The sequence below is a fragment of the Pseudophryne corroboree genome, chromosome 5 (assembly GCF_028390025.1).
Source record: "Pseudophryne corroboree isolate aPseCor3 chromosome 5, aPseCor3.hap2, whole genome shotgun sequence".
NCBI classification, from domain to species: Eukaryota; Metazoa; Chordata; class Amphibia; order Anura; family Myobatrachidae; genus Pseudophryne; species Pseudophryne corroboree.
Window position 1 is genome coordinate 264,352,267 of NC_086448.1, and position 11,286 is coordinate 264,363,552.

The following is an 11,286-nucleotide window of genomic DNA, read 5'->3' on the forward strand; positions in this document are numbered from 1 at the left end:
ATTAAACAAAGTTTGTGTACATTGAGCCATCAAAAACAAAGGTTTCACTATCTCAGTCTCGCTCAAAAAAGTCCGTATTTCGGAATATTCCGTATTTCGGAATATTTGGATATGGGATACTCAACCTGTATATTATTTTACTTACCTTGTATAAAAACACATTGAAGCATATGATTTTATATGAGTTTGAGTCACTCATCTGTCAATTAAAATACATATAAACCTACACTATATAAACCAACTACCACTGAAAATCACAAATATTTTAAAAGTTTTTGGAAATTGCCATAAATACAGATAAATCTGTAATCCAGGGGGAAAATGTCCTACGAGCACCAGCCTTCCTGTCCACACTGAGGAACACAGCATTGGTGTCTACCACACCCATTCATTGAGCAGAAAATGTATGAAGATCTCTAACTGGTGCTAGAAGTATGATAGGTAAGCTAAAAGCTGATCTACATGTTTTGCACATTTATATGTAGTTTTTCTACGGTATAAACGTATATTTCAAATTACTCCAACTTATTTCTAAAGTCCCATTCTGCGGCGTTATTAAGATAGACTAAAAAAAAAAATTTCCACTTGCTAAATCAAGTTACAACTAAAGCTGGTCATGCACTTTAAAATTATCTGTCCAACCATCCAACTGGTTGGCTGGTTGGAACGAAAAGCTTTTAATGTATAGGATCAGTGGCGGATTTTACCTATGGCCTGCAGTACTGCAGCCCCCCCCCCCCACCATCACCACTCCCAAGGTAAAATCCACCACTCCGATCAGTGTCAGTGAAGCCAGATACAGTCCATGACTGCATTTTCACTGTGACTGGCAGTGACTTCCTATTGGAAGTCCTACCTTTCAGTCACAGACACACAAGACAGTCCCATTGGAAGGTGTTTCCTTCCTCTTGGACTGCCGGAACGGACTGCAATAATCAGAGAGCTGGCCTTTCGCGCAGCCCAATCCGGCTTCTATAGCTGCAGCTGATGCAATCCATAGAAGCCAGGGGTTTGTGCATGAGCAGTCGCACTGTGCAGTCTGCGCCAGTCCCGTCACCTGTTTAATACATTATGCAGGTCTGGGACCTGGGGCTGGCTGGCTCCTCTCCTCTGAGTGCACGGGGGGTAGCGGCAACCACCATACTAATTGTAAGTAGGAGCCACCGCTGTATAGAAGCAAGTGATAAAACAACAGAAAACAGACAAAAACGACCACTCAAATGTATTAAATGAATGCATCCTCATACGGATCTGCATACAACTCAGAACCAGGCCCTGTCTATCTTGCCAACTAAATATTACATAAATTGTTCCAAGCCCTTTAGAATATGTAATCCCTTCCATTAAATCTTAAGAGCCATAGTATGTATTTGCAACTTTAAAATGTTGAAAGAGGGTGCACTACTGTAGTTTTCCTGTCCTCCAGGGAGGCTTCATGCCTTCTCACAAGATGGCCAACGAGATCTCTATGGAGCATGTGCAGGGGTCATATTGAGACTGTGCAGTGTGAGACAGAAGTCTCCTGCTTAGCTCCTATGAGAGACCTGGTTAATACTGCATATAAAGCACCGCCACACGTTTGCAGTATACACTCACCAGCTGGTGAGCTGTATGAAACCCCACTACTCTCAAGCTGCGCTCCATCACCTGTGTACATGTAACAGTGAGTACGTCCGTACCTGCTATCTATCAATAAACCAACACCAATGGTAAGTAATTGGCCTGTTCAAAGTATGAGTCATCCACTGGTGTGTGACAATAAAACTCTGCAATAGCAACACCTGCACATACATCATTTCCAAAATAAAATAGTATAGTTATAGTAGAGAGTAAAAATAAATAAGATTGTATCTTTAAACCAATTGCAATGTTACTTATTTTCTCCTTTTCAAATTAAAAACTATTTATGATTTTGTCTATTGCTTACATTTCACATTGTACTGTATTTGGACACATTGTATAAAGGAGAGGTCTCCTGATCCAGGTTGCAGTCCCATTTTCTCTGAGGTCATCTTGCCAAGACTGACTAAGACCTAGATCCAGGAGCACTCGCACTTAAACGTATGCATTATTGGCTGTAGCTCCTCTCTGTATATATTGTTGTACCCTTTTTACACATTATATATATATATATATATATATATATATATATTCAAGTAAATACTGTTGATGCGTTGGACCACAACATTAATTTAACTACTGGTGTTGCATTCCATTCTTGTTTGGAGTAAGGTGTATTCAGTCGCACGTGTCGTTATATCGTGCGCATAATGTGCCGGCGTGTGTACGCAACGTATATACACATTTCAGCGGTTATATTTATATGCAGCGGCCGCAGCGGCTCACACCACAGTGTGATAAAATATTGCTTTACCTTGTAATTTAATCGAACTTAACAAGATTAATTTAGTCTAATGATAATACTATTTGTAGAATTTTAAAATGAAACGTGTACGGGGGATAAGTTTAGGAAACATCTAGAGCTCACTAGCAGACAGCGGAAGGAAATGTGGCTGTCAAAGATAATTCATCAGAAGATAATTTGCGGAATATAACAGAAACAAAAACGTGATGGGCATTTTAAAACAGCAGCTGCGCTCATGAGTTTTAGATACTTACATAAAATGTTATGGGGAATCTACCACAGAAGTATCAAGCATTTCCTTGTTGTGCTTTTGAGGGAAAGTCATGTGATTCCTTTGCTACAACGCTCTCTCTCTCCTTTCCTCTCCATCAATCTGCACTATCTTCCTTAACCACAAGAAACTTGAAACAAAGTCTATATAATAGTCTTCAACTTTCCTCATATGTTTGCATCAACAGGTCAAGTTTTACGTATTTCCCTAGGGTGTACCAGGTGGGATAATAACCGATCCAATCAAATAGAATACTTATGAAACAAATATTTATAACACATCTCAATCAATAGTATGGCTTTTATATATAAATATACACACACACACACACACACACACACACACACACATATATTCATACATCTCAAATTGACAAAACGAAAAAATAAAGTAAAAAAGGTAGGAAGCGATGTAATGGTAATTATTTCGGTGTTGACTATTCATTGATCAACATGCCTGTTACAATAAATATAAAGGATGTTAAAAAACTGTAGACTTGGTATATAAAATAACTAATTAAAAAGGAAAATGAATACAATATTTACAAAAATAATTTTCCAGTATGAAATTGTATTTTTAACAGTGACAAACAGTGACAAACAGCAAACAAGATAAGGCAGATTTTCTGCCTACGTGCTTTAAACCATAGAAATCAGCATTGCCTAAAAATAACATCTCGTGCACTGAACACAGTAGTTGCAGGCCTTATCTGTGCTAGTATTTTGAAAGGCAGATTCGGGGGGCACAATTATGTTTTGCTAGGTAATAAATAATAAACAAATGGGACAGGACCATGGAGAGTGCCCAACTGATGAATTTTCAGTGAGTCCCTGAGTGAGTCCCTGAGGGCCCCAGTGAGTCCCTGAGGGCCCCAGTTTCTCTACTCATATACATTATGCATACAGTACAGAAGTATTGTTATTATGATTAAGGGATGCACTGTATTTAAATCTTTTGGCAAAATGCATACTATAGGTTTATGAAGAAACATATGAGGCAGAAGTGTGGACATGCCGGGGAGACAATTGTGGCTGAGGAATACTAAGGAATATGGGCCTAATTCAGCATGGGAAAAATCGCACAACTAATACCTTTTACACTAGCATGTGGGGGGGATGCCCAGCACAGGGCAAGTCCGCACCGCATGCCGCCCCCCCCCCCCCCCCATTAACATGTGAACGCTTAGCTCAGCAGCATAGCACTCGCTGAATCGGGCCCTAAGTGCACTATTATCCTCCTTACAGAGCTGTGCATAAATAAGGGTTAATGTTGCAGAATATTACTGAGGATAAACAGGTAGCGAGGGCAATAAGGTCTGGTACTTTACTTTAAATGGGACAAATTTTAGGCCTACATGTTGCACATTACAAGTGTACTTCTTGAGAAGCTCCTAGAAATATAAAACATTGCACAGAAAAAAGTGCCACTTCAAAAACAGTCAAAATTTCCCTCTATCTCATGAAAAATGTACACTATGGGGTATATTCAATAAGGGTCGGAAACTGCCGTCTTGTCAGAAAGACGGCAGTTTCCAACTGGAGTAGGTCGGAAGGGGTTCCGACCTATTCAATACGGGCACATTTTTTCCGACAAGTCTGGAAACCCGACTTGTCGGAATGCTGTCGGAAAGCAGGTGGATCGGCGGAATACCAGCCGATCTGCCTGCTGCTGTCGGAAACGGGGCCAAATCCGACAGGTTTTGGCCCCCTTCCCGACAAACTCAATACGACTTGAAAACAAGTCGGATTGAGGTGATGAGACAGGAAGTGGTGTGGCGGGCTATGGGGACGGGGATGAGAGGTACCTTGACGGCCTTCCCCCAGCCAGGAACCTCTCTCCGTGCAGTGCCTCCCCCGCCGCCGCAGAAATCACCCCCACTGCCAGCTCTGGCCGCCGATCTCAGCTCCTCTGCCGGCCGCCACACTATTTCCCTCACCGGCCGCCGCTCACTGTCCCCCCCCCCCCCCCCCGCCGTTGCTGTCAGCGCACCAGGCAGCCACTGGCAGCAGCGGCAGGACAAGACACAGGGAACGGACAAATCCGACAGTCGGATTTGGCCGCTCTTTGAATAGGGGTTGTCGGGTCCATTCCGACAACTGCATGTCGGAATGGACCCGACTCTTATTGAATATACCCCTATATATTACAACTACAGAAAAAATACATTTTATGAAGGTAGGAGTGCCATATTCAGTTTTGCTACTTTTCTGATTTTTGTCCCCCCCTCAGTACACCTAGACACACTTCTAGTTTGTGAGGGCAACTGCCAAGGAGTGTGGACCATTGGGTCTACCAGTATTAGGTCAACAGTCAAGAGGTCGACCCCATATGGTCGACATGCAAATGGTCGACAGGGTCAATAGATCGACATGTACAAAGGTACACTTTAAAGGTACACATTAAAAGGTCGACAAGTATAAAGATCGAAACAAAAAAGGTTGACATAGTTTTTTTTGGTTGTCATTTTCAATGTTAAACCACATGTAGCCTCAATTACTGTACCGCTTAGCTCTCCACGCTTCAGGCAAGGTTACTAAAGCTGGAAAAAATAACTAATAAACTTGTGTTGACCACTGTCATGTCGACCTTTTGCAACCTAATACTGGTCATCCTATATTCCAGGTACTATTGCGAGAGTGTCGGTCAGGTGTGCACCTTGATATGCACTAGGCCAGTGTTCCCAAATGTCCTCACGGCACCCAGACAGTTCAGGTTTTATAGATATATATTGCTGAGCACATATAGCTAAACTGACTGAAGTACTAAATAAGTCACCTGTGCAAGCATGGTTATCCTTTAAACCTGGACCGAGGGTGCCTTAAGGACCGAGTTTGGGACCCTCTGCTCTAGGCACACAACCTAGATATAGAAATAACACTAAGGCAAAGGTTCCCAAACTGTGTGCTGTGGCTCCCTGGGGTGCCTCGGGACACTTGCAGGGGTGGTCCAGGACCAATTCAAATTATTCATGGTCAATATAATAGGCAAAACCAGTGCTGGTGGCTGCCAGTCATAAAATATGTGGCCAAACAGAAGCAAATCTTGTCCCTCACCACACAACTGACCCCAAGGATCACATATAAACGCAATCTACTTAATGTAATATTTCTTTCTAAATTTCTCAATAAGAAATTTTTGGCCTAGGGGTGCCATGAAAAAAATTCTGATATTCTAGGGCGCCGTGATTCAAAAAAGTTTGGAAAACACTGCACTAAGGCATTTAAACAGTGCACATCCAGTGCTCTTTATTGATGAGACCAAATTGGTCAATTTAACTCTATGAGATGAGCACAAATTACCACTATTGCAGTAAGCAATCTTCAGTCATTTTCCTGTGCACCTCTATGAGATGTGAGGAAAAATAAGTGAAGATAAATAGCTGCAAAGTGCCTTCAAGTTTTTTAATCAAAAGTGAGAAACAAACAATTATGGCCCTCATTCCGAATTGACCGCTAGCTGACCTTGTTCGCTGCGTAACAATCAGTTAAAAAAGGCAAAACTGCGCATGCGTATGCACCACAATGCACACGCGTGGCGTACCGGTACAAAGAGCATTGTGGTTTTGCACAGGTTCTAACGACGCTTTCAGTCTCCCACCGATCACAAGGAGATTGACAGGAAGTGGGAGTTTCTGGGTGGCAACTGACCGTTTTCTGGGAGTGTTTGGAAAAACGCAGGCGTGGCCGAGCATTTGCTGGCCGGGTATCTGACGTCATTACTGTGTCATTCGTCGCAGCAATCATCGCACAGAATAAGTAACTACAGGGCTGGTCTTGTTCTGCACAAAATGTGTTTGCAGCCGCTCTGCTGCACAGGCGTTCGCACTCCTGCTATGCTAAAATACTCTCCCCTGTGGGAGGAGACTATGCGTTTGCACGGCTGCTAAAAGCAGCTAGCGAGCGATCAACTCGGAATGAGGGCCTATGCCTTTAGGTCACACCATAGGTTATCTGCCCCCTACCAAGCCTGGGGGAACAAAGCTGCTAGTCAGGGTCGGTATGGGTGGCGGATAAAACTCCCATCCCCATGGATATGCTGTAAATGTATTCAAAAGCTATTGCCAGGAAATTCAGTTACTCCAGTCACTTATATCTCTTTTAGACCAAAAATCGCGGGTCGCAGCCAGGAGCTTGACACGGGAGCTACCCGGCTGCGACCCGCGTCAGCTCCCATTCCCACCGCAGTTACCAGTCCGGCATATTGCCGGGTTCGTGACGTTGCCTGTGACACAGCGGGGGCAGCGCTGGGAGATCACATCATCTCCAAGCGCCGCCCGTGCAGTCACTGTAAACGGGAATCCAGGTCGATGCGACCTGGCTACCGTTTACACTGCACAGTTTGCAAGGTTGAACACATGTTCAACTCTGCAAACTACCCGAGTTGGAATACCGGGTCACTCGATCCGGATTATTCCAAATATTAGACCAAGCAGCAACACGGGTTATGCATGTTCATGTGTAATAACCCGTGTTATATGCTGGCGGTGTAAAAGGGGTATTACTTATATAATGTACACCCATGTATGTACCAGTTGCTTGAATAGTTAGATTCAGTCCCCTTCCTCCTACGGAACGCAGGAAGTAGCATCCCAGCACAGGTAACAATGGGGTAGATGTATTAAGCCCGGAGAAGTGATAAAGAAGTGATAAGTGTAAGGTGATAACACACCAGCCAATTATTATGGCTTTAAAAAATGACAGTTAGGAGCTGTTTGGTTGGTGCGTTATCACCTTGCACTTATCACTTCTTTATCACTTCTCCAGGCTTAATACATCTGCCCCAATGTTACTACTCCAGGCATTCCCAATCTCGGTTCTCAAGGCACACTAATGCACCCTACACACTGGGCGATAACACTGCAAGATATAAACGATCTCGTTCATTAATGAACGAGATAACGTTCATATCTGTCAGTGTGGAGGCACCAGCAATAAACGATGCGCAGCCCCGCACTCGTTCATCACTGGTGCCCTGTCGGCTGTGCATGCAGGCCAATATGGACGAGATCATCCATATTTGCCTGCACTTCTACGGAGCCGGGTGACGGGGGGAGTGAAGAAACTTCATTCCCCCCATCACTGACCCCTCCCCCCCACATCCGCCCTGCCGCCGGGTCGCCCGTCTGCCGTATCGGCAGTCGGGCAGCTCGGCGGCATTTCGCCGTGTCTGTAGGGCCCATAACAGTGCAGAATTTAGTGATATCCAGGCTTCAACACATATGGTTAAATCAAAATAACTAAGGTACTAATTACGTCACCTGTGCACAAGCATGGATAGCACTAAAACCTGGACTGTTATGGGCCCTACACATATAAAGATCCGCCGCCGAGCAGCCCGACGGCGGATACGGACGAAGGGTGACCCGGCGGCGGGGGGGCAGTGACGAGAGAAGTGAAGTTTCTTCACTCCCCCCGTCACCTGGCTCCATTGAAGTGCAGGCAAATATGGACGAGATCGCCCATATTGGCCTGCATGCACAGCCGACGGGGCACCAGCAATGAACGAGCGCGGGGCCGCGCACCGTTCATCGCTGGTGACTCCACACTCAAAGATATGAACGTTATCTCATTCAATAATGAACGAGATCGTTCATATCTTTGAGGACTATCGGCCAGTGTGTAGGGCCTATAAGTCTGCATTGAGGCTCGGGGCTGAGAATGCCTGTACTACAAGGGGCATCACAAATTAACAATGTTTGTTGCAAAGTTGACAATCGCTATGAGATATTTTGAAACTGCAGAAAGTTATACCCTTTTCAGACTGCCAGCAATAACCTGGGTTATGGCAAGAGAATGCGCAGTAACCCGGGTTGTGGCACAGTTGGGTCAAACGACCCGGTATTTCAACTCGGGTAGAGAGAAGGGTTGAAATCGGGTTCAACCCAGCTCACTGTGCAGTTTGAAACCAGCAATAAGCCAGGTCTGGCCGTGAAAGGGGTCTCAGCTGGGTCGCACCCGGGAAGGACCAGTGTACAAAATCCCGGGCATAGCGGTCCGAAAGGGGTATTAGTGACCTATTCTTACTAACCCTGATTTTACCTTGTTAGACAAGGTATTACCCACAAGAATATATAGGGCAGGATTCAAATGTTCCTCCCTACCGCCCCCTATCGCGCCCGCAGGCGGTATTCTAATGTTACTGCCGATGGGCACGACAACTTCATTTCAGCTCGCTACTCCCGGAGGTAGCAAGCCGAAATGCGTGTAAATAGACCCGTTTGGGCGCCCAAATGGGTCACTTCACGGTCGTGCCCATTACTTTAGTCGGGTTTAGGCGCTTGATGCGCCTAAACCAGACTGCAATGAGCGCGATAACAGGGCACATGTGAATATCGCCCCTCTATCTCCCGTCACTTTAGACGGGAGATAGCGAGTGCGGTATGATTTGAACCCGGCCCATAGAGTTGTAAATTCTTTAGAACAGGGATATTTGCTACTAAGAAATGCAGTAACTACCACCACTGCCAGCAAAGTACAGTCTGGTTTTATTTATTTCTCTCCAAAAGCCTTTTAATGTCCGTAGTGCACGCTAAAAGTCTTCTTCATAATCTGAAGAAAAAACCAGCATGCACTTCCCAACAAATATATATTTTATCTCATTTGTTTGCTACTGCTTATACACTGACTGTAAAAACCTAATATATTATTAATGGAGAAACACCTGCCTTGACTGTACCACTGTTTGGCTATATTTTTTTGCAATTTGTTCTGCTGTAATCTGATTGTAAACTGTCATTTATTGAGCAATGTACATTTCTTAATGTTTTCACAAATTTGCATAGAAATAACTTACATTGTTACAGTCACATTGTTACAGTTTCCCAAATGACCTGACATACAGGTAGCCGGGTTATAACAATAATGAACAACATCAGGAAGTACAGTAGATTTCCACAGTGCCGTGTAGATGATTAACCTAGTGACATGTAATGGTTAAGTCCAACTGTAAATCATAAAAATAGACCTGATAGTGATGACATACTTTGCTGGTAAAAGTACAGGCCACATCCAAGGAGAGACCAATACACCCAGTGCACTAAAACAGATTCTTGTGCAGGCTTCCACACACTAAGATATGCACAATAATAACATGGTAGGAAGAATACTTTAGTAGGTAGATTAGAGTAAGTGCTTGAGAAATGTGCTGTACGTGTACCAAACCATGCACTCACTGTGTCTATGCATAAGACAGAGACCGAGGCCTGAGCATGTACATGGAGTGCTGAGCTGGGTTACCTGTTCTGCCAGCCCTGGAGGAGGTTGGTGTACTTGCTGAGCACTCCCTTTATGACTTGTTTCTGCTGCTGGTCCCTTCCTCCCATGCTTGCCTGTGTAGCAGCTCCACCATCCAGCTTCCCAGCCGCTGCCAGCGCCACAGCCTGCTGCTGCTGGGTACCTCTCCCGGAGCCTGGCACCAGCCCCCGGCCACTAGAGGAGGGAGAGGACCCTGCAGAGGTAGCTCTGCTGCTGCTCCGACTACTACTGTTACTGCTGCCGCCTCCTACACTTTGCTGAGCCTTCTCCATGGCCCTGCCGCTGCTGCTGCTGCTGGATAGAGTAGTAGGCTGGCTTTCTGTCCTCAGCTGGGAAGCAGGAGACCCATGCACGGTACAGTGCTGCTCCCTCCCTCTGTGACCCGAGTTTGCAGTCTTGTTGCAGAGTTTGGGTTTATATGCGTGCAATCTTCTATCTCATCCAGCTTCCTGCTGCCCTCTCTTCTCCCAGCACTGCCTCCATGCTCTGTGCACGTAGGTCTGTCAGAGGGTGACTGCCAGGCTGCGCTGCTGATCACTTGGGCACAGTCCCGTTGCTGCAAGGCACACCGGTGCCCGCCGCTTCCTAGAAATGAATGGGCAGCGTGACAAGATTCAGCCCCCTCCTCCTTGTTGCTGGAGAGAGATGCCCAGCTGTAGTCAGGGCTGACTTTGCTATAACGTGTGTGTGTATATGGGGAGAAGGTTCCCCTCCCACCTCTCTCCTGTGCACAGCAGCAGCACCACCTCCGTTGGCACACCTCCTAATGTCCATCCCACCCGGATACATACAGAGCTATGCAAGCATATGCTGTGCTGTCCCACACACGTAGTAGCAGATGAGAGAGAAGGTTCCTCTCATGTAATTCTGATTTCTCTAACGTCCTAGTGGATGCTGGGAACTCCGTAAGGACCATGGGGAACAGCGGGCTCCGAAGGAGGCTGGGCACTCTAGAAAGATTTATGACTACCTGGTGTAACACTGGCTCCTCCAACTATGACCCTCCTCCAAGCCTCAGTTAGATTTCGTGCCCGGCCGAGGTTGGATGCACACTAGGGGCTCTCCTGAGCCCTTAGAAAGAAAGTATAGTTTTAGGTTTTTTATTTTCAGTGAGACCTGCTGGCAACAGGCTCACTGCAGCGAGGGACTAAGGGGAGAAGAAGCGAACTCGCCTGCTTGCAGCCGGATTGGGCTTCTTAGGCTACTGGACACCATTAGCTCCAGAGGGATCGACCGCAGGCCCAGTCCTTGGTGTTCGGTCCCGGAGCCGCGCCGCCGTCCCCCTTACAGAGCCAGAAGCAAGAAGAGGTCCGGAAAAACGGCGGCAGAAGACATCAGTCTTCACCAAGGTAGCGCACTGCAGCTGTGCGCCATTGCTCCTCATGCACACTTCACAC

General features: G+C 45.8%; 1 protein-coding gene across 4 annotated transcripts in view; it reads right to left on the reverse strand.

Annotated features, from left to right (window-relative positions):
• The window catches only part of OSBPL10 (oxysterol binding protein like 10), a 726,220-nt gene extending 715,469 nt beyond the window's left edge, over positions 1–10,751 (reverse strand). For 2 of the 4 annotated variants that reach the window (XM_063922288.1, XM_063922284.1), the window contains exon 1: positions 9,872–10,747. In XM_063922288.1, the coding sequence (XP_063778358.1) occupies positions 9,872–10,161 (290 nt within the window). In that variant the 5' untranslated portion in view covers positions 10,162–10,747. Of the gene's footprint in view, positions 1–9,871 lie in introns of all 4 variants that reach the window. The other 2 variants (XM_063922285.1, XM_063922286.1) reach the window with 2 other exon arrangements.
• Between the last annotated feature and the right edge of the window lie 535 nt (positions 10,752–11,286).